General features: G+C 37.6%; 2 protein-coding genes across 8 annotated transcripts; one reads left to right on the forward strand and one right to left on the reverse strand.

The window, feature by feature from the left end:
* The first annotated feature begins 12,599 nt into the window (after nucleotides 1–12,599).
* On the forward strand, nucleotides 12,600–15,264 carry LOC140827558 (UPF0496 protein At4g34320-like). Of its 3 annotated transcripts, none has more exons than XM_073190276.1 (2): nucleotides 12,600–12,871; nucleotides 13,854–15,264. In XM_073190276.1, exon 2 carries the CDS (start codon nucleotides 13,877–13,879, stop codon nucleotides 15,002–15,004), a length of 1,128 nt encoding a protein of 375 aa, XP_073046377.1. In that variant the 5' UTR covers nucleotides 12,600–12,871; nucleotides 13,854–13,876; the 3' UTR covers nucleotides 15,005–15,264. The 3 variants fall into 3 exon arrangements, with proteins under 3 accessions (XP_073046377.1, XP_073046360.1, XP_073046367.1); XM_073190259.1 differs by having other exon boundaries at nucleotides 12,601–13,183; XM_073190266.1 differs by having other exon boundaries at nucleotides 12,601–13,172.
* Nucleotides 15,265–18,063: 2,799 nt separating this feature from the next.
* Nucleotides 18,064–21,354, reverse strand: LOC140827575 (probable 1-acyl-sn-glycerol-3-phosphate acyltransferase 5). Of its 5 annotated transcripts, XM_073190308.1 has the most exons (5): nucleotides 21,190–21,354; nucleotides 20,867–20,977; nucleotides 19,990–20,596; nucleotides 19,490–19,620; nucleotides 18,064–18,587 (listed from the first exon to the last, which is right to left on the reverse strand). In XM_073190308.1, the coding sequence occupies exons 3-5, from the start codon at nucleotides 20,559–20,561 to the stop codon at nucleotides 18,181–18,183; spliced, it is 1,110 nt and encodes a 369-aa protein (XP_073046409.1). In that variant the 5' UTR covers nucleotides 20,562–20,596; nucleotides 20,867–20,977; nucleotides 21,190–21,354; the 3' UTR covers nucleotides 18,064–18,180. The 5 variants fall into 5 exon arrangements, with proteins under 5 accessions (XP_073046409.1, XP_073046398.1, XP_073046388.1 ...); XM_073190297.1 differs by lacking the exon at nucleotides 20,867–20,977; XM_073190287.1 differs by having other exon boundaries at nucleotides 19,990–20,977.
* Nucleotides 21,355–23,002: the final 1,648 nt, after the last annotated feature.

The raw sequence follows: 23,002 nt of genomic DNA on the forward strand, positions 1-23,002 counted from the left end.
GAGGAATGATCTTATTCCGCAACACCTTGTCTTTGCGATCGAGAATCTGAACTGGTCGCTCCACGTAAGACAAATCTGATTCAAGTTGAACTTCAGAGGGATGCAAGATGTGAGACTCATCTGCTACGTATCGTCTCAACAAAGATACGTGGAACACATCATGAATACCGGACAAATACGGAGGTAATGCTAACCTGTAAGCTAAATCTCCCACACATTCTAGAATCTCAAAAGGACCAATGAATCTCGGAGATAGCTTACCCTTGAGACCAAATCTCAAAATCCTGCGAAAAGGCGAAACTCGGAGAAACACTTTCTCACCTGGCTGAAAATAAAGAGGTCGCCGCTTGGTGTTCGCATAACTAGCCTGTCGATCCTGGGCAATCTTAATCCTCTTCTTGATTACTGCAACTTTATCAATAGCCTGCTGGACTAACTCCGGTCCCTCAACATGTCGTTCACCAACTTCGTCCCAGAATAAAGGAGTACGACAACGTCGCCCATACAACGCCTCAAATGGTGCCATACCAATACTACGATGGTAGCTGTTGTTGTACGCGAACTCAATCAAAGGCAAATGATCCTGCCAAGCGGGTCCGAAATCCATAACACAGGCTCGCAACATATCCTCAAGCGTACGGATAGTCCTCTCTGACTGACCGTCAGTCTCCGGATGATAAGCAGTACTCAGACTCAGTGTAGTACCCAAAACTGACTGGAAACTACCCCAAAACCGTGAGGTAAAACGAGGATCTCTGTCACTGACAATACTGACAGGCACTCCATGCAAACGTACAATCTCCTGAATGTACAATCGAGCCATACGATCGAAAGTGAAATCCCGGTTATAAGACAGAAAATGAGCAGACTTGGTGAGTCGATCCACCACTACCCAAATAGCGTCACTATTCCTCGACGATAATGGCAAGTGAGTAATGAAATCCATCGCGATATGCTCCCACTTCCATTCAGGAATAGGTAGATTCAACAATAATCCTCCAGGTCGACGGTGCTCTGCCTTAACCTGTTGACAAACAAGACACTTGGAAACAAACTGATAAACACTGCGCTTCATCCCTTTCCACCAAAATCGTGTCCTCAAGTCTTTATACATCTTATTACTTCCTGGATGAATACTCAACTTACTTCGATGAGCATGAGATAAGATCTCCTCCCTCAAATTATCATCTTCTGGTACTACAACTCGATTAGACAAACACAGAAGACCATTAGACTGATAATGGAAACCGCTATCTCCACCCGCTAACCGAGCTAATCTCTGAGTCTTGAGATCAGACATCTGAGCATCTCGAATCCGAGCGAACAAGGCTGGCTCAGATAAAATGGTAGCAACACGAATGCTCTCCATACCTTTCCGATGTTTGAAATTAAATCCCAACGAACAACAATCCTGAATAGTACTAATCATAGCACTGGTCTGAAGTGCAGAAACTCTCACTTTGCGACTAAGAGCATCAGCTGTGAGATTTGCAGATCCTGGATGGTACTTGATCTCGCAGTCATAATCTTTCAGCAAATCCATCCAACGACGTTGCCTCATGTTCAACTCAGCCTGAGTGAACAGATATTTCAGACTCTTATGATCAGTAAAGATTTCAAACTTAACCCCGTACAAGTAATGACGCCAAATCTTCAGCGCGAACACAATAGCTGCCAACTCTAGATCATGAGTAGGATACTTCTCCTCGTGAGATTTCAGCTGTCTGGAAGCATAAGCAATCACATGACCGTTTTGCGTCAACACACACCCTAAGCCTTGAGAAGAGGCATCGGTGTAAACACTGAAACCATCAGATCCTGACGGTAACGCCAAAACAGGTGCAGAAGTCAGAAGTCGACGAAGCTCTCTGAAACTATCTTCGCACTCAGATGACCACTCAAATGGAACATCCTTCCGAGTAAGTTGCGTCAAAGGTCTAGCTACCTGGGAGAAATTCACGATGAAGCGACGATAATACCCTGCTAGACCTAGAAAACTACGGATCTCAGCCACCGTCGTAGGTCGTGACCAATTTAGCACTGCCTCAATCTTGCTGGGATCCACAGAAATTCCTTCCTTGGAAATCACATGACCAAGGAATACTACACGATCAATCCAGAACTCGCACTTACTCAGCTTAGCATACAATTGCTTCTCGCGAAGAATCTGCAACACAATTCTCAAGTGCCGGACATGCTCTTCCACACTATGAGAATAGATCAAGATATCGTCAATGAAAACCACCACAAACTGATCCAGAAAATCTCGGAAGACTCGGTTCATCAGATTCATGAACACCGCTGGCGCATTCGTCAATCCGAATGGCATAACTAGAAACTCGTAATGCCCATAACGAGTACGAAATGCAGTCTTGGAAATATCATCATCTCTGACTCTCATCTGATGATAACCTGATCGCAAGTCGATCTTGGAGTAAACAGAAGTACCCTGAAGCTGATCGAACAAGTCATCAATACGGGGTAATGGGTACTTGTTTTTGATCGTCACCCGATTCAGCTGGCGATAATCAATGCACAACCGCATCGATCCATCCTTCTTCTTGACAAACAAGACTGGAGCTCCCCAAGGCGAAACACTCGGGCGAATATAACCCTTATCAAGAAGATCCTGCAATTGCTGCTTCAGCTCTCTCATCTCTGACGGAGCCAGACGATAGGGGGCACGAGAAATCGGTGCAGTCCCTGGCATTAATTCAATGCCAAACTCCACCTCTCTAACCGGAGGAAAACCAGGAATCTCTTCTGGAAATACATCAGGAAATTCACAAACCACTGGAATATCCTCTATACCAACACTACCTGTGGACGTATCAATTGTATAGATGAGGTAGCCTTCCCCGCCCGCCTCTAAAGCACGACAGGCTTTCAGAGCAGATACTACTGGCATCGGAGGTCGCGCTCCCTCACCATAGAAAAACCAACTAGAGCTCTCAGTCGTACGAAACTGAACAAGCTTCTGGTAACAATCCACAGTAGCTCGGTAGGTAGTCAAAATGTCTATACCCAAAATACAATCAAAATCTTCCATCTCCAGAATCATAAGATTCGCAGTCAACTCGTTACCCTCAAAATCTAAAGGACAACCCATCACTAGACGCTTGGCTAAAACCGAATGACCCATCGGGGTAGAAACAGAAAGAATGACATCTAGAGAAACATGCGGTAACTTATGACGTTTAACGAATCGTGCAGAAATGAATGAATGAGATGCTCCGGTATCTATAAGAACAAAAGCAGGAATACCGCATAAACAAAAAGTACCTGCTATGACTCTCTCGGTCTCGTCTGCAGCCTGATCCTGGTTCAACGCAAAAACTTGACCTTGGGCACGAGGTCGAAGATTCGAACTACCCACTGCCTGACCCTGCCTCCTCTGCTGAACAGTCGCCTGAGATCCAGAACCAGATCCTGCTCCACCTCGCAACTGAGGACAATTCTTCTTAATATGCCCCATCTCTCCGCACTGATAACAAGCTCCTGCGGCTACTCGGCATTGCTCCGATGGATGGTTCTTCCCACAATGCGCACAAGACTCCTTCTTCTTACCAAAGCGGAAAACACCGCTAGATCGAGATCTAGATCCAGAAGAAGACGAACCAGATTTCTTGAACGACTGAGATCGAGGCCTCAAAGTACTCGGAGGTCTAGAAGAAAGAATAGCCCTACCACGCTGGAGACTGATCTCTGCTTGACGACACCGGTTCACCAACCCATCGTACGAAGTAGGATTATCACAGACAGTGACTCGATCAAAGATCTCCTGATTAAGGCCCTGGAGGAAATGATCATACTTGGCCTCAGAACTGCCACTGATATGAGGAGCGAAGGGTAATAACTCAAAGAATTTCTGCTGATACTCATCAACAGACATACTCCCCTGCTTCAGGTTCAAGAGCTCAATCGTCTTGGCCTGGCGAAGGGCTGGAGGAAAGTACAGCTGCATGAACGCTGCACGGAAATCGGCCCAAGTCGCTCTACCCTGAGAGTGAACTATCGGCGCAGAAGTCGATCGCCACCACCTGCGAGCACGGCCCTCAAGAAGAAAACTAAGGGTCTCCATCTTCTGCTCATCGGTGCACTGGAATGCGCGGAAACAACTCTCCATGCGCTCTAACCAATCCTCCGCATCATCGGGAGTCTCACCGCCAACTAAAGGCTTAGGCCCCATCTGCATGAAACGATGCATATCGAAACGCCTAGGACCATCCCGACGATGACGATGCTCATGGTGACGCCTAAGATCATCCTGGTCACCCCATCGACCTACACTCCCCTGACTACTCCCGTCATCAAAATGGTCAGCCATCGCTACAAGATAGAATAGGGAAAAATGGTCAACGGAAATCCCAAAACAAAATCTATATCCCAAAATCATACGCATGCTCTGATACCATAAATGTAGTGACCCGTTCCAGAATCACCTACTAATTGAAAACTAAGCATGTAATTAACTTAATAATTACTAATCAGAGATAATAGCGGAAACAACTAACAAATGATAGTTATACAACCCAAACGAACTCTAGAACAACTCAAAATAAGGTAAAGAATATCTGGTACAACCATATCGAATCAAATGATACCGAAACTAAACCAACCGGCTACTCAACGTCCTCCTCCTGCTCCTCCGGAACCATCCAACCTGAGACCTGCCCCGAGAGAATGGGGTGTCCAAGATAAACAAAACCGAGGACGTGAGCGATAAGAACGCCCAGTACAAAAGTATGAGTATACAGACCTATATGAAATGCACATGCTATGATCATGATACCGGGGTAGTCAAGAAACAGGAATCACAAAAGGATCTCAACAATGCTCAGTCTAGAGGCGCCAAGTGGATAGTGCCGCGCGGTCCAACCTCTGGGTCACTGCATCCACTACAAGACAGACGTGGACCTAAAATGTCCCGGACCACCGAAGCCCTCCCGACCCGTCGGCCACTGTGTACTCTCGGTGTCCATGCGTCCACAAGACAGGGCTGAGCGGCCCCAAGATATAGCTTATCTCGAAAGAGATACAGCTCAACAGCAAAGGCTATCTCGAAGGAGAATACGGCTCAACATGAAATGCAACGTGCAGTAATAAACGTGACATAATAGCATGCATCATATGACATATAACAATGCACCACATACTCATGCAACACATATAAGAATGTATACTCAACCAGGATATCTCGGATAGTACTTTCGTACCTCTATCACAGCAATCCTAATCCACTGGAACAACCAGACAACAGGTCTAATCCAAGCCTATTCATCAAGTGAAAACCATCACTAAACTTATCTACCAGACTTAACTAGATAATCCTGAGATAAATACTGATAAAATTCCAAACCTTCGTCCGTCGCTAGCCCGCTGATGCCGCTAGCTCCCAACTAGAGCACAGCTCTGCTACAAGACCAGCAGCTCCCCGCTAGTGCCCAAATCTCGGAACAAGACTAGAACCTGTCAGAAAAGACTGAAATGCTATGGAACTCTCTGAATTGGCGAGTCAAAATGAGGAAATCCGACCACTATTTATAGGCCATGTTCGGATCCTCCGAACACCACTTCGGAACGTCCGAACGCTACGTGTCCACTGGCTCTTGACAGCTCATGATCGGATCCTCCGATCATACACTTCGGACCGTCCGAACATGCACGTGTCCAGCTGCTCTTGACACCTCATGATCGGATCCACCGAACCTACACTTCGGAACGTCCGAACTCCCACGTGTCGATCAACTCTTGACACCTAATGATCGGATCCACCGAACTCACTTCGGACCTTCCGAACTCTTCGGTGCTTCCGAACCATCTTCGGACCTTCCGATCATGATTAATCACCATTAATCCGTTAATTACCCAATTCGGCATTCGGGCTACTACATCGACAAAGGAGGTCTAGGATATGAAAAGAAATCAGTCAACTTCGCTAGTCTTATCGCAAAGGCAAAACCAAAAACACCACCAACATGCACTTACTGTTGTAAGATAGGCCACATAAGACCTAAATGCAAGGAACTTAGACACCAACACAACAAGAATAGTTATTGGAAATGGATCCCCAAATCCCCAACTACTACTAACCCCAAAGGACCCAAAGAAACGGGTACCAACTATCAAACTGTATCTCAACCTTGTAGGGACAAAGGGGAGACAAGTCATCGAGCACTTGGTATCTTGACAGTGGATGCTCTCGACACATGACGGGAGAAAAGAAGTTGCTACAATCCATTCGACCAAAAGAAAAGGGATCGGTGATCTTCGGAGACAACAGCAAAGGGATCATAGAAGGCATCGGCTCAATCGGTATATCTAACTCTACTATTATTGATGATGTACTTCTTGTGAAAGGGCTTAAACATAACCTCCTAAGCATTAGTCAATTGTGCGATAGGGGTTATGAAGTCAAATTCACACCACACGATTGCACTGTATCACTCACAACTGACAAAACCATTAGTTTCAAAGGTTATAGAAGTGAAAATGTTTACAAGGTCGATTTAAAGATTTCATCTTTTTCAAAAATAAAAAGCCTTGTAACATTAAATGTTGATGACAACATTCTTTGGCATAGACGACTTGGTCATGTTGGGATGAGCACCATAGAAAAACTTTTAAAACTTGACCTAGTTTCCGAAATGCCAAAGCTGAATTTAAAATTAGATTCTTTTTGTGATGCTTGTCAACTTGGTAAACACACAAAGGAATCTTTGAAAAATAAAAATTTTGTATCCACTTCTATGCCCCTTGAATTACTTCACCTAGATTTATGTGGTCCCTCGAGGACAACTAGTCTAGGAGGAAAATCTTATGCTTTTGTCATTGTAGATGATTTTTCACGTTTTACTTGGACATTGTTTTTAGCCCACAAAAATGATGCCTTTGATCATTTCAAAATTTTTGTCAAAAAGGTTGAAAATGAGAAAAATCTTTTGATCAAACAAATCCGTAGTGACCACGGAACGGAATTTCAAAATGAAAATTTTTCAATTTTTTGTCAAAGCAAAGGCATTGGTCACAACTTTTCTTGTCCTAGAACTCCTCAACAAAACGGTGTCGTTGAGAGGAAGAATAGGACCCTAGTAGAGATTGCAAGGACCATGCTATGTGAGCATTCTCTACCAAAATATTTTTGGGCTGAAGCAATGAGTTCTGCTTGTTACATCATCAATCGCGTATCAATAAGGCCAATTCTCAAGAAAACTCCATACGAACTATGGAGAGGGAGAAAGCCTAACATTTCTTACTTCCGCGCTTTTGGATCAAAATGCTTCATCCACAACAATGGTAAGGACAACCTGGGTAAGTTCGATGCTAAATCGGACAAAGGTATCTTTCTTGGTTACTCTACTTCTAGCAAAGCATATAGAGTCTTTAATAAACGTACTTTACTAGTTGAAGAATCTATTCATGTCATATTTGATGAAACTAACCCTTGCTTGCCTAGAACTGTTGTTTCTGATGATGATGATATAGATATCCTTGGCGAAAAGTTGGAGTCCACAAGCCTAGATAATGTTCCTAAAGATCAAGAGGACGCACCTCTTCCGAAGGAGTGGACTACACACAAGGATCATCCCATGGACCTCATCATTGGTAGCCCATCGAAGGGAGTATCTACTCGCTCTTCTAATATGTGCAATTATCTTGCTTTTCTTTCTCACATAGAGCCTAAGAACATAGAAGAAGCTTTACTTGATGATTCTTGGATTATTGCTATGCAAGATGAACTAAATGAATTTAGAAGGAATAAAGTTTGGAATCTTGTACCTAGACCCACTGATAGACCTGTCATAGGAACTAAATGGGTATTTAGGAACAAGTTAGATGAGCATGGTACAATCACTAGAAATAAAGCTAGGCTAGTAGCTAAAGGATATAGTCAAGAAGAGGGAATTGATTATGATGAGACTTATGCCCCTGTTGCTAGACTAGAATCCATTCGCATGCTACTTGCTTTTGCTTGCTCTAGAGACTTTAAATTGTTTCAAATGGATGTTAAAAGTGCTTTTCTTAATGGTGATTTGAAAGAAGAAGTGTATGTTGAGCAACCTATTGGTTTTGAAGATGTGCACTTATCTGATTATGTGTATAAACTTGATAAGGCTTTGTATGGTTTGAAACAAGCTCCTAGAGCTTGGTATGAGAAATTATCTACCTTTTTGCTGTCTAATGGTTTTTGTAGGGGTAAAGTTGATATTACCTTATTTACCTTGACTAAAAATAATGATTTGCTGATAGTACAAATATATGTAGATGATATTATTTTTGGTGCTACTAATGAACACTTGTGTAGAGATTTTTCTAAGCTTATGCAGGATCACTTTGAGATGAGCATGATGGGCGAACTCAACTACTTCCTTGGTCTCCAAATCAAGCAATGCAAGGATGGTTTCTTTGTCAACCAAGGAAAGTACATCAAGGAGATGCTAAAAAAGTTTGGGATGGAGTCTTCCAAAGCCTCATCCACACCTATGAGCACGACAGTCAGACTCGACAAAGATGAGGGAGGTAAACCTGTTGACCAAAAGTTATTTCGTAGCATGATTGGCTCCCTACTCTATGCGACTGCTAGTAGACCTGACATTATGTTTAGTGTTTGCTTGTGTGCACGATTTCAATCATGTCCAAAGGAATCACACTTATTCGCCTTAAAACGCATTTTCAAATATCTTTCAAATACTCCAAATCTCGGATTATGGTATTCTAAGAACTCATTTTTCGATTTAAAAGCTTACTGTGATGCCGACTTTGGAGGATATAAGGTGGATAGAAAGAGCACTAGTGGAACTTGTTTCTTTTTGGGAAATTGCTTGGTGTCATGGTTTTCTAAAAAGCAAAACTGTGTTGCACTTTCAACGACCGAGGCCGAGTATATGGCTGCCGGTAGTTGTTGTGCACAAATTCTTTGGATGAAGTATCAATTACTCGACTATGGTGTTACTTTTTCAAAAATTCCAATCTTTTGTGATAATACAAGCACCATATGTCTAACAAAGAATCCAGTTCAACATTCTCGTACTAAACATATTGACATTCGACATCATTTCATTCGTGATCACATTGAGCAAAATGATGTTGAACTTCACTATGTTGACACCAAGAATCAAATTGCTGATATTTTTACAAAACCACTAGATGAATCTACTTTTATTCGTTTGCGTGGTGAACTTGGCATGATTGAGTTGTAAACACTAGTCGAATACTCTCGTACATATTTGTTAAATTGAGGGGGAGTATTATTAATGTGAGCATTATAATGTCGGATAATACAAATTAATTGTATTTATCCATAATTATGGCTCAACATTCATTTATGTGCTAAATATTTTAAATTTTAGGTGTTCCTCATCTTGGCTACTTCGGAATCACCGCTCCTATTCGGATGCTCCGTTTCACCTCGGATCCACCGAACCTGTTCGGATCGTCCGAACCTGACCATAGGTTCCAGAACCTCCGATTCACTCTTCGGACCATCCGAACACACATCGGATCGTCCGAACCCCCTTCCGATGTCATTAAATGTTCGCGCCTTCCCATGCCTGATTGTCAGACTTCGGACTCTCCGTTTACGCTTCGTAGCCTCCGTTCTATGATCGGATTGTCCGATTGTGAATCGGATCGTCCGAACTGACTGCCAGATAACCGTTCCGTTCAAATTCCGGACCTTCCGAACTCATGTTCGGACCGTCCGAACATGGCCTATAAATAGGCGTTCGGATCCTCTGATTTATTTGCTCATTCACTCCTTCTTTCTTTCCCCACACAAAACACTCACTACTCACTATGCCTCCGCGCCGTAACGCAGCTGGCCGAAATGTTCGCCCTCGTCACGGTGCCTTTCATCATGATCTTACCCAACCACCCAATCCTCGTCCTATCCCACCTGAATTCGAAACCCGTAACATTCTGCCTGGTCGTACCCTTCACACCGATTATCTTCGTGCAAATTTCTTTACGTTGATTACTCTTATTGAGTCTCAACGTTGGGGAAACTTCTTTCTACCTTCCGTACCCGATATCATCTACCCCTCTCTCATACATCAGTTCTATGCGAACTTTTCCTTAGTTCTTGGTGGTGATGACACTCGTGTTGTTACCATTGTTCAGGGTCGGTTCATTTCTTTTTCTACCGCCGACCTCTCCACTTGGTTCGATCTTCCTCGAGACGGACCGAGTGAGTTCTTTTCTCAGTCTTGGACTGAGAATGACCCCACTTTTGATCGAGTCACTGCCTTGACCACCATCTTCGGTCGTCCGCCTACTCCTGCCGATGACCGTCCTCATGCGAAGGACCTTTCTCCTCAGCTTCAGCTTGTTCTGAAGCTCATCACTTCTTCTATTGTTCCTCGCAGTGGAGACCTCTCCACTTGCAAATATCTCGATCTGTACATTCTCTATTATTTAGTCTCCCAGCGTCCTTTTAACCTTCCCCGTTTTCTTATGTACGCCATGGAGTACGCGGCTTCTTCTACTCGCGTCTCTTTTCCATTTGGCCGGTTCATTAACCGGATTCTAGCCCATCTGGGCATTGACTTTACAGATGAAGAATCCTTATCTATTTCTCCTCGCGAGACTATCGACCATGATACTGTTGTTAAGATGGGACTCTCTTGGAATCCCGTCTTATCCTCTTGGGTCATCGACAAGGATCGCATCTTTGCGTCCTATCGTCCGACCGAAAACGGACGATCCGAAGTCATCCCAAAATTACGGAAATTGATTTCAATCACATCGGACGTTCCGAAGCATAAACAGAAGATCCGAACCTTGGCGTCCAAGACTAGTATAAATAGGCCTTTGAGGATGCATTTTCAATCATCCCACTCCACTCTCTTGTCTCTTACAAAGCTTTCTACTATCTCTTGTGTGCGTTGATTAAAAGAGTTGTAATATCAAAAGAGTTGTAGAAAAAGAGTGAAAGTAATACTCTCGAGTGGGTTGTAAAGTTCGTGGCTATCCTTGGAGCCCTCAAGGCCAAGTAGACGCATCGAGGCGTGGTTGTAAAAGCTAGCTTGGAGCTCCTAAAGCCAAGTCGATATAGTGATACCTCGATCCTCATCGAGAAGGGGAGACGTAGACGATTCTTCGTCGAACTTCCATAAACATCTCTATCCCTCTTTACTTTACGCATTTACTTTACTACGCATTTATTTTACGCACTTACTTTACGCATTCATTTTATTTGTGATTGTCCCTCAAGTCTTCCGCTTGCAATTTTTGCAAACTCGTTTTAAAAACGCTAAAGGGCCTAAAAGAACCTATTCACCCCCCCTTTAGGTTCTTCATTTAGCCATACATACACGGGCGAGACCAAATCGGTTATATCCCCACCGTATGAGGGTCATATCATGGTTGGGATTTCTTCTCATATACAGTCGAATCCTCACAGTGTCAACACATAATTCATGTCAAAAATCGTAACCAGAAGGGGGTACAAGAAGAATTGTACTCGACCAAATTTTTAACCAAAAATGAAAATACATGCACCGAAATTCAACAATTTAAAACAAACTCACTTACTTTAAATTCTTGAGAAAAACGTGAAAAAAGAGGGTTCTTTGCACGGAAATTTCGAATTTCCTTCTTCGGCGGCTGGACTGCGGTAGCACTCCGGTACTTCGGCAGAACTACGAGAGCAAATCTCGAAAATTTCCTAGGGAGACTAGAGAGAGCAACTCAAAAATTTGGAGTGAATTGAGGTGTGAATTTTGAGATACTATGCCCTCCTACTTATAGGGGTTGGTTGCTATCTCGGTCGTATATTATCTGCGCGTTTGAACTTGAATCAAATCTTTATCTAGAATCGCGATCTATCAGTGATCTTGAGTGGTAACCGAAATCTAACTCTTTCATCCAAGTAAATTTCGAAATTATATAATATAAACACTATAGAAGTCGAATTCTATGGAATCGCGTGATTCTTTCTTGATTTTTATCCCGGTATTTCAATATCATCTCAAATCTTTATATCTTGATCTGTTTATCATTCGAAAACATATATGAAATAAAATTATCCACTCAACCTTTAGAAAATCTGGCAAATCTTACATCTTAAAATAAGATAGATACCGACGATTTGCGAAAATCCTATTATCCTACAATTACCAAATATTATCATGATTAAACCGAATCTTGGATTTTACGAGAATTTGACAATTTTGCTTATAATCAGGAAATGTTTAGTCAATATTAAAAATTAAACAAAATTATAACCAAAGAAGAGTTTTATTTTGATCAAATTGGATTCATCATGTTTTAGTCTACATGATTTTGAAGGCATGTGATTTTCACGTTCTCTCTTGATTAATTATAATCCCAGAACATATTAGGGTGTAAATTCAAGAAAAATATCATTTCAAAAAATTTGTTTATTGGCGGCAAAAACTTGTGTGAGACGGTCTCACGGGTCGTATTTATGAGACGGATCTCTTATTTGGGTTATTTTTGAAAAAGTATTATTTTTTATGCTAAGAGTATTATTTTTTATTGTGAATATGAGTAAAATTGACCCGTCTCACAGATTAAGATCCGTGAAACGGTCTCACATAAAACTCACTCCTCAATAAAATCATAAATCCAAGAAAGTACTATCTCAAAAAACTTGTTTTACAAACCTACCCATCTTCCATCCAACACTGGCACCCAGATATATAGATTACTCCGGCTTTAGAAATCTACTTTTGTAAATTATCATTGTTACGTTTGTCTTCATCAAATTAACTCAAATTCCCATTTCTTCGTTTTCCACAATATAATACTCATTCTACAGCTGTAAAATTTATTGCAGAGGAAGACATTGCTTCCCGCGTTTCCCATACGAAGATTTATGAACCAACTCATGCGTGCAAGCTATTTCTTCGTAATTTCATCCACTACTTTAATCTCTCTTTCTTTCTGAGCTATTTAATCGATTCAATCTCTTCTTCATTCTCAATCAACTTCGATCTTTATCCGCCGCTCCACATTTCCCAGAATATCGATATTAAATCTTCATATGTGTAAATATGATATTTCTTCCCTTTCTCTCTCTTTCCCATTAATACCCACCAGGTTATCCAACATAAATTATTGTTTTCGCCATTATTAGGATGATATCTGTGATGGGTTTTATTTGAAGGCTAGAGATTCCAGTCATTTCTTGCTGACTCGGCGAGAAATTCGTGAAGTAGTGGTATTTCTTTGAGTTTTTAATTTCTTTTTTTAGTGTTTATATTTATGGGTTCTCTTTGATTTTCACGTGGAGTTTGTGGAAAGTGGAAAACTTGTGTTCGAGTATGATAATGACTCTTATTTATGGAGCTGATTTGTTATTGGAAATTGGTTTGGCCCGTTTACGTGTTTGAATTGAATGTGTACGCTGATTGGTTTTTATTTTTTTGAGGTTGTTGATTGGATATTGCTGCCTTAGAATGATAGGAGTCCTGAAGAATTGTGAATCAGAGGATTGACCCATAGAAATTTGAGCATATTTGCTTGAGTTTTCAATATTGTCGGAAAATATATTTTGAAATTGCATTCTTGGAATATAATTTGAAAATATAATATAATATAATGTCGTAGAATATAAGTATCGTGGAAGCGGTGAAAAGCTGAATATATGTAAAACAGTGTTGTGTGAAGTTGAATGTTGTGGCTTGGAAAATACGTTTGGTGGAAATATTTGTACAATAATGTGAGTATGGTTGTTTGTGTTTTCGGGAAATAAACACATTTCTTGGTTTTTTGTGTAGCTTTTAATTTGATCTGATCGTATCTTTGAAGCAACAATTATTGCTTTAGTATGTGTGAAGCAACGTGCAAAATTGGGAAATTGGATGTTGTTTTGAAGTTTTGTTTTTCAGAGCTATTGAAAATTTGGGACACGATGGGAAGCAATATTAGCAAGAAGGCTAATGAGACTTCAGGTGCAGATCCAATCAACAATCTTCAATACTCAACCGAGCTGAACTCCTACGAGGCAGCCTGTCGGGTCGACGCGGATTTACAGTCATTCGATGTCACACTCCAAACGCGTACCAACAATGTCATCACTTCCCTCGCTAGCGGGGTCGAAGTGCGGGCTTTGTCCTTCGAGTCACTCCGGGAGGTCACCGAATGCCTTCTGGAGATGAATCAAGAAGTGGTGAAAGTGATTCTCGACTGCAAGAAAGATATTTGGAACAATCAAGAATTGTTTGAGCTCGTTGAGGAGTATTTCGAGAACAGCCTCAAGACCATGGACTTCTATGCCGTGTTGGAAAAATGCTTGAAACGAGCTCGAGATAACCAGTTGCTGCTTCTGGTTGCGATTCAGCAGTTTGACGAAGAAGAAGGAGAAGATGGGGTGGATGGGAAGAAGTATTCAAAAACCTTGAAGGAATTGAGGGCGTTTCGGGAGGCAGGGGATCCGTTCACCGAGGAGTTCTTTCAAAGCTTTCATGCTGTGTATAAGCAGCAAATGGTGATGCTGGAGAGATTGCATATTAAGAATAGCAAGTTGGACAAGACGTTAAAGTCCGTCCATACTTGGAGGAAGATATCTAGCATAATCTTTGCTGCAACTTTTGCTGCTGTTCTGATTTGCTCGGTGGTGGCTGCCGCCATAGCAGCACCACCTGTTGCAGCCGCATTGGCGGCTGCAACCTCCATCCCTCTCGGCTCCATGGGGAAGTGGATCGATTCACTTCTCAAGAACTATGAAAATGCAGTGAAGGGACAGAAGGAGATCATCAACAGTATGACTGTGGGAACTTATGTGACCATCAAAGATTTGGACTCTATCCATGTTTTGGTTAATAAGTTGGAGCTTCAGATCGAATCTCTTTTGGAAAACGCTGATTTCGCGATTGATGAAGAGGCTGTAAGATTTGGAGTCGAAGAAATCAAGAAGAAAACGGATTCTTTCACGAAGAATGCTGAGGAATTGGGAAAGCAAGCTGATAGCTGCTGCCGTGATATTCGCAAGGCAAGAACTGTTATTCTGCAGAGGATCATCAAACACCCTAACCATTAAAACTTTGTGCTGTTATATGCTTGGATACTACAGTGTTTCGTGTCCGATCAGGGATGAACAGGACAGGCATGGTGGAGCTAGATTGTTGACAATTAATCATCGATCTGTTGATCTTTTCCTTAGTTTATGACTGAACATTAGGTAGAGTTGATTTTAGCTTTTTTCCTTCAAATCTTGTTGATGTATTTTCTTGGACATTTACTATTCACAAAAACTTGCATGAGAAGAGATGGGTCTCTAATTTAGGGTCTTTGTAAAAAATATATTATTTTATATAAAAAAAATTTATTATTGTAAATGTAGATATTATTGAACCGATTCAGGATAAAAATCAGAGAAATCGGACCTCATAATCACTATTCGAGTGCTTTGTAGTTGTAATGCTGGTAGATTCCAGTGCTTGGTGACGTATGATTATGCATGATTTTAAATTTAAATTGTATATCAAATTAACGTATGTTTTGTTGTAACTAGATATATTTTAGCAACGATTTAATATTTTTCTTTGGTTTAAGAAAAATTGTGTGACTTCGTATTATATTTGTACGGCTATTTTTCTTAATGGTTTTATTAAAGGATTTTTTCATGATATTTTGAGATGTTGTTTTTCTTTTGTGTGGTTTTTTTTTTTAAAGAAGTAGATTATCTATTAAACAATGACGTTAGTAAGTCGATTTCTCTTTATCTGAAAAAGAATATTGAAAAATTTATAAAATTGTGAATAAAATGAGTTGGTATTTAATTTGAGAGTGATTTATGATTTTTGTTGCTCGTATATAATTCAATTTCTTTGTTATTATACTAAATAAATTATTTTTAAACTTTGAGTTATCATTTTTTTTTTCTTATTGATGTGGTTTGTTTTATGATTTTTTTTATATTCATTTTGTTTAGTATTGTTGACGGTAGTCGATTTTTTTGATATTCTATTATATGCCTTGTTGTTTATATGAAAATAGTTACACTAATCAAAGCCACGTATTTTGGGTCTTCTATTATACGAAGAGTGTAATAAACGGTTTATGTAAATTATATAATTTCTTAGTTCTTTGTACATATAGTCTAGAAATGTATCAAATTTTGAATAAAAAAGTTAAGACAAACATAATTGATTAAAAAAAAGACGTGTTAAATTTAAAAAATAATATTGTATATTAATATGTCCTCATTTCTATTGCTACTTCATGGTTTACGACATATGGATGTCATATAAAATGTCAATATTTCTCAAAAAATAAAATCGTTTTTCAAAAAGAAAAAAATTTTCATTCAGAAAAACAAATACATGAAAAACAAATTATGCATAATTCTCATTCTATTTATAATAATATTCTAATAATTCTAAAGTTTTGTGGACACAATAGATCAATTTTGTACATTTTTAGTAAATTGAGACATTGAGCCAGTTGCACTTCATTCCTCTAATATTATCTCGATATATTTGGAGGGGGTTAAGAGATTGTTTTTGTCTCTTTTTTTATTCAAAATAGCTAACCAACTAATTCATTATATACATGATGGTAGCATAAAAAACTCTTCTCCAAATAAATTCACTTAGCCAAATAGTGAAATTCAAATAAATTTTTACAATATTTCATCAATTTAATTTTGACTGTCATAAAATCTAAACAGTTGTGTTATTAAATAAGATATTGAATAAAATAAATACTTTGACATATATTTGAATGATATCGCATATGCATATATTAATTACGCTATTTGTATATCTTCTCAAGATTTTTAAAATACAATAATTATAAAATAAAATATAAACTCGATATAATAAATTTGTTTTGTTTCAATGAATAATACAATATTATATTGTAGACAAAACAAATTATATTGAAACTATATCATCATCATGATATGATGCACGCAACAATTGTTCCAAAGCTTCTAAAAAAATGACGAACGAGATGACTTTCTTGAATTGTGTCAAATAAAACGATGACAAACTTCTAAAATATAGTCAGTTAAAGAGATTTTTAAGTATTTTTTCTCATAGTGATTTAGAAATAATAGTTAAAATTTATTAACATTATAACTATATGTTGATAATATTGATACTAGATATATAAAAATGATATCACAAATATCACCATATTTGAAAAAATTACAGCACCATTCATTAATTATGTTGAAGAATATATAGGTTATACATACTTTTAGTCATAAATGAAATCCTATCACGACTAAAAGCATTTTTTTCTTAGGAGTTATAGTTGATGATTGTCAAAAACCGAAAAATCATTCAGCAACAAAACAATAGTTGGAAAAATAAGATTACCAGATAAAAACAATGTAGATAACTGAAAAATATCGTCATAGGGAAGCAAACTACGAGCATGTCATATCTTAAATTAGGATTGTAAATAACATAATAGATGTTAAAAACGATCATATACTTGCTAAGTATACCAAAATTGTTATATGCATATTATAACAAACTATGACAAAGTATTGTTGAGTTGTCAAAATCAACCAAAAAGCATTTTGAAAAGTGTGTCACGTGGATAAGATAACTTCTCCGATTCATATATCATGTATAGTCATGATATTGTTTTTTGATTTGGTTTATTTCAATTGATAAATATTAATAGTCATGTTTTAATTTATTTAAATATTATCAGAATTTCGTACATATATTTTCCCCGACAGAATAAACTAAACCTAAAAAAATAAAATAGAGAAATATTTTTTCAAGCATACGATGATATGTATAGGAGGTCTCGGAGTGAAGAGGACCCTTGATTGACCTAAATAAAATAAGGAGGAATTCGTACAATATCCATCCGCTAAACAAATAAAATTTTAAATTTTATATGGATAGTTTCTAAATATAAAATTTTATTTTATTAATTCATTCTAATTATCAAATTTATTGAAAATGCCATCTTTCGTGTATCAACTATTTATTAAAATGTCATGTAAAGGCAATTCCAAGAATTCCATTGGAGTTCAATGGGAGCAGAATATAATTCTATCCCAACACCTTATCATTTTGATCATATCATATAATAAATTAAATAATTAAAAAAAGAAACACAAATTTGAAAGAATTGATGAAACAAATATAACACACATTCTCATCCAAGCAACATGGTCTGAATACACAATATATGTTAGAAGATAGAAATCTTGTTTCATATAATTTTATTTCATTACATGAAAAGTGCTCAAAGCTGGAAAATGGGCGTCGGCCGAAGATTAAAACACGTAGCAGAAGCCATATAAGCACAGACTAAAGAAACATAGATTCTAAACCAGATGGAGAAAAAGGTGAAAAATGTGCATGTACCGGTCAAGATCATTACAAATATGAAGTTCACTGCACACTTTATTTGAGAGAGGTCTTGCTCTGATCCTTCGCGAGGGAAACGTCCTTTTCTGTAAAAATCAGACAACATTTTATCTTTGAGGCTAAACGTATTCATCAGCCACGAAGATACCTCGATCTCAGATGTTGGGATCTCTCTCAGGGAAACACGATTAACATGGATGTGAACTTCTGCGGGGTCGACTCCAAAAATATTATCCAAGAAAGATGGAGAACGGTGCCGGTACCCTATAGTTATGTCGTAAACTGCAAATACCAAAAGTGAGTGCCATGAGTAAAAAGAATATTATACAAGATAAAATGATCCAAAGCAATGTAGTGACTAAAATTAACTTAGCCATTTTCTTTGGAATATACTATAGAACATGAAGTAAGAAAATGTGGAGTGATTAATAAGTTTGGAAAGTTCTGTCTCCAATCAGGATAGTTTGTGGAGTTTAACCTCTTCTGTTAATTGCCTCGCATCGGTGCTCTACTTAGAATTAACACAACGGAAGATGCAATACACATTCTTATTATAGGCTCAGTTCAAGTGTGCTCGTCAAGTGAAAGTCGTATAGAGTGCACCATCATAGGTGCCAGTCTTCCAAAGGATGGACAATATTATGATCACATCAATTCCATGTAATTTCATTGCGTGACTAGTAAAATTTGAAATACTCTTCTACCTATGAGGCCGGTATTTTGGACTCCGACTATGCTTTATGACATAGCTTTAAGTTTTTGAATCTGGGTTTGAAACCAGATCCCTCCCAACAAGTGATTTATCATAGAGCTTCAAATTCTTAGCTTTCCATGAACGTTGTCTTGTATGTGACAGATCATGAAATCGCACTTCAGGCCACAATATATTAGGTAGAAGGGTAAAATCTGACTGTGCAAGTTTTTATAACGTTTTTCCATTCTCATTTGCTCTATATCTCAGTCTCCATCTTCTTTAAATAGAAACCAGGTGGTTCATTCAGGAAAGAAGATATAACAAATTACATATTCATCAAACCATTACGAGGTATAGAAGAAAGAGTCTTATTCATCAAATAATTTGTCAAAACACATTCTTAGCAACCGAATAGTGAATCAAATAAGGTAGCATTAACTAGTTGATGTAAAAGAAGGTATGCTTGTTTAGGAAGAAGAAAAGAGAGAACCTGCATCCAACGATCCCCGTAAATTCTCCAAACAAGCATAAAAGCCTTTCGTCTTTGGAAGCAGGACATTTTTCAGGACAGGCAGTCCATTTTCAGAAGCATACTTTTGACTTCTCTTGCATTTCTGTTCTCTGAACATTTAAAGCAGAAATAAGTAAGATAAGAAGAATATAAACACATCATATAGAAGTTCCAATTAGATGAGTATGCAATATACTAAAATGTTGGAAAAACTATAGGGTGAGGGTATGCCAAAAATTATAGCTAGTAATTACAGCATATTTCAACCATTTTAAGTAATATAACAGCTCAAAAATCACATTTTAATCGATGTGCCACGGAGACAACCACACAAAATGGTAGTTACAATTTTTGGTTCCCAAATGACAACCGTTTGAATATCAACATCAAAAAGTGCCACTTTCTTACATGCGAGCCTGAGATTAAGGTAACATCAAAGAAACATTTATTTTAAGAGACAGAGGCAATAGAGAAAATACGTGAAATCCGTGCCCTCTGGGAAAACAGCAAGCCAAAGAAGATCACGAGGATCTGTGAATTCCGAGAGCATCTGGTGCACAGTTGATGCATCAACATCCCATTTCCTCTCCACGGGAATAAACTCCATAACATAAAATACCCAACCAAATACAGGTAGTTTCATCAAACTACTCTTGAGGATATACCTAATGTAACCGTGACATCCCTTCCGCAACGCAAGATCCCACAAATACATCCAATCCACCTCGGTTCTGTGGTTCGCGACAAGCAATACACGTTCCTTGTCTGGAACTTGGTCTCCAGAGAATACAACTTTAGTCTTGTTTATTTTCTCGAAAAAGAAAGGCCATAGCGCAATCCAGATCCCGAAGAAGAACGCTGATGCTTTTCTACTGTGATGTACACTGAAAAATCTCAAGATAATGGCTGTCCAAAAACCAAAGTAAACTAATAACACAAAGGCGGTTGAGACTAGCACCAATAAACAAAGAACTCCACGTATTACTCGCAATGTGGTAAGCGGGTAGTGCCTCTGGCCTTCTATCGATCCGACAACCGAGTCAGAGTCCATCAGCTACAAAATCAGTAAGTGCAACCGAAATTTTCCTACGAATTCGCAAGGTGAAAAGATTGATCACTCTCTATTTCAGAAGGCAATTTGCAACTCGAATTTCAGTTCGGCATCAAAATATCAAGTATCAACAAAATAAATATAATCTGGTGAAAATATGAACCTTTCAATCGGTATTCAATTAGGTACAGAAAAACAGAGCATAAATAAACTACATGACGTCGAAAAAGTTGCATTGTTTTAACAAACACAAACAATTTCAGCCATCAAATGATGAGGGATAAATTTTATGATCGAACCCTCACATTTTGGTCAGAAAACACAAACAAACCACAAGTTCGATAAGTTTCCATCATAAGCAGCATATACCACGAGCCTCACAATTGATCTACCCCGTAGTACATAAATCAAACAATCTGCAAAAACCCACGAGTCTTAACAACAAACCCAACAAAATGCATCAAAATTGAAGGAAAATGAGCTAAAATGTAGATTAAACTGAATCATGCAATTTCCAAAATCTTCAAGAAGAGAGACACGAAGACAGACACCAGCTATGATAGAGCAGTGGGAATACTTCCGAAATGTGTTTATTTTATGAATTCAAGAATAATCAAATGAACTTTACCTCTGATACACTGAAAAAGATTCAATCTTTTGTTTTCTTTGAATGTATTTTTAATGTGAAACGAAGATTCTGGTGGAATTTCGCGGTACAAGAAGACTATGCAGACAGTAGTGTCTTGGAAATAATTTAGGAGTCGAGAATTCCACCTCAGGGTGGTGTAGATAGTACTTGAATCATCATTCTGGTCTGCCAGCTTTCTTTTATTATTATTTTTATTTCTACATCTTCATTTTCAAAAAAATAAAAAAATAAAATAGCTGTCGCTCTTTTTTTATCTTTTTCACTTCTAATATTATTGGTAATAAAAAAAGTAACTATTTTTTATAATCGTACAAAATTATCCATATTTCATTTTATTTTATTTTCTTTCTAATATATACGATTTTAAATATTTTTTTTCCTCCAATTCAGTCTAGGATGTAAAATATTAAATCGTTAATTATAAATTTATATATCTAACATTATTGTATATACCCTACGTATGTAATGCTGACTATTAAATGAATCACCAGTAATTTATTTACATTGTGATATACTGAATTTTCTCTTTCAAAATACAAAATTAATCTAATATTATTAAATTTTTTAAATGAAACTTTTCTGTATAATATAATTATATGCGCACTCACCGACCACCGAGCAAATATTTATTAATATATCATCAAACGGAGAAACTTAAGTCGATGGAATAGATTATAAGAAAGATTAGTGTAATTAAGTCGAGATTATTTTTTAAAAAATAACGATTTAGCATATTCTGGTGACACTTTGCAAATTTACATGTTAACACAGTATCATGCAAACCATGTTAGTCACATAAAACCGTATTACAAGATTCGAACTCACGATAAGTGGTTAAATATTCACCTTATATTATCTTAATTTCACATTCATATTTTGTGGTTGTTATTTATAATTGCAAAAATAAGTGATTTAAGAAATTAAACTTGTTGGGTTGGATTCTTTAAAAAATGTCATTTTCAAAAATGAAAAATCATTTTCAAAAGTGTCGTTTTCATTTTTTTAAAAGCACGTTTTAATTATGAGGACAGAGACACAGTTAATTTTTTTATTTTATAATTTACGAAAATATACAATACTTGTAATTAATAAATTTAAAATATTGTACATGTGTAATTAATTGTATATTATAATAAAACTATTATGGTTAAAGGAAACTTTTGTTCAATTATTTGGCATGGTTCATCTTCTTTTGGATCCCAACTCTTTTTGCGTGGAACGAACAAATGTTTTTAAAGACGGTGGATATCGTTTTTTGTTCATCCATTTTGCGTGGGATGAACTATGGATTTTTAAAACGACGAATGCCGTTTTTTTTTTATCGGCTAATTGTGAAAATCAATTATATTATCGAATATATAAAAATTATACTTATTTTCAAAAGATTTCATAATTTACTATTTATTTTTTAAATAATTTTTTATTTGATTAACCGAATTGCCATTTATCTAGGACACAACATAATAATAATAATAATAATAAAAAATCTATGGATGTTTTATTTTTATATAAACCAGTTGTTCAAATACTACAAACATATTAGATTGTTTCCTATTAAAACTCTAGTGAAATATATATATATATATATATATATATATATATATATATATATATATATATATATATATATATATATATTTGTGAGATGAGTCTTTTATTTGGGTCACCCATTAAAAAATATTACTTTTTATGCTAAGAGTATTACTTTCTATTGTATATATTTGTGAGATGAGTCTTTTATTTGGGTCACCCATTAAAAAATATTACTTTTTATGCTAAGAGTATTACTTTC

Source organism: Primulina eburnea, chromosome 1 (genome assembly GCF_022965805.1).
Source record: "Primulina eburnea isolate SZY01 chromosome 1, ASM2296580v1, whole genome shotgun sequence".
Classification (NCBI taxonomy): domain Eukaryota; kingdom Viridiplantae; phylum Streptophyta; class Magnoliopsida; order Lamiales; family Gesneriaceae; genus Primulina; species Primulina eburnea.

Excerpts from the sequence above, each read along its gene's own strand:
- LOC140827558 (XM_073190276.1), top strand. The coding sequence starts at position 13,877 with ATGGGAAGCAATATTAGCAAGAAGGCTAATGAGACTTCAGGTGCAGAT.
- LOC140827575 (XM_073190297.1), bottom strand. The coding sequence starts at position 20,561 with ATGGACTCTGACTCGGTTGTCGGATCGATAGAAGGCCAGAGGCACTAC. Across the intron at positions 19,621-19,989 it reads CCAGAGGGCACGGATTTCAC|AGAACAGAAATGCAAGAGAA; the intron begins GTATTTTCTCTA and ends TTAAATGTTCAG. Across the intron at positions 18,588-19,489 it reads ACGGGGATCGTTGGATGCAG|TTTACGACATAACTATAGGG; the intron begins GTTCTCTCTTTT and ends TGGTATTTGCAG.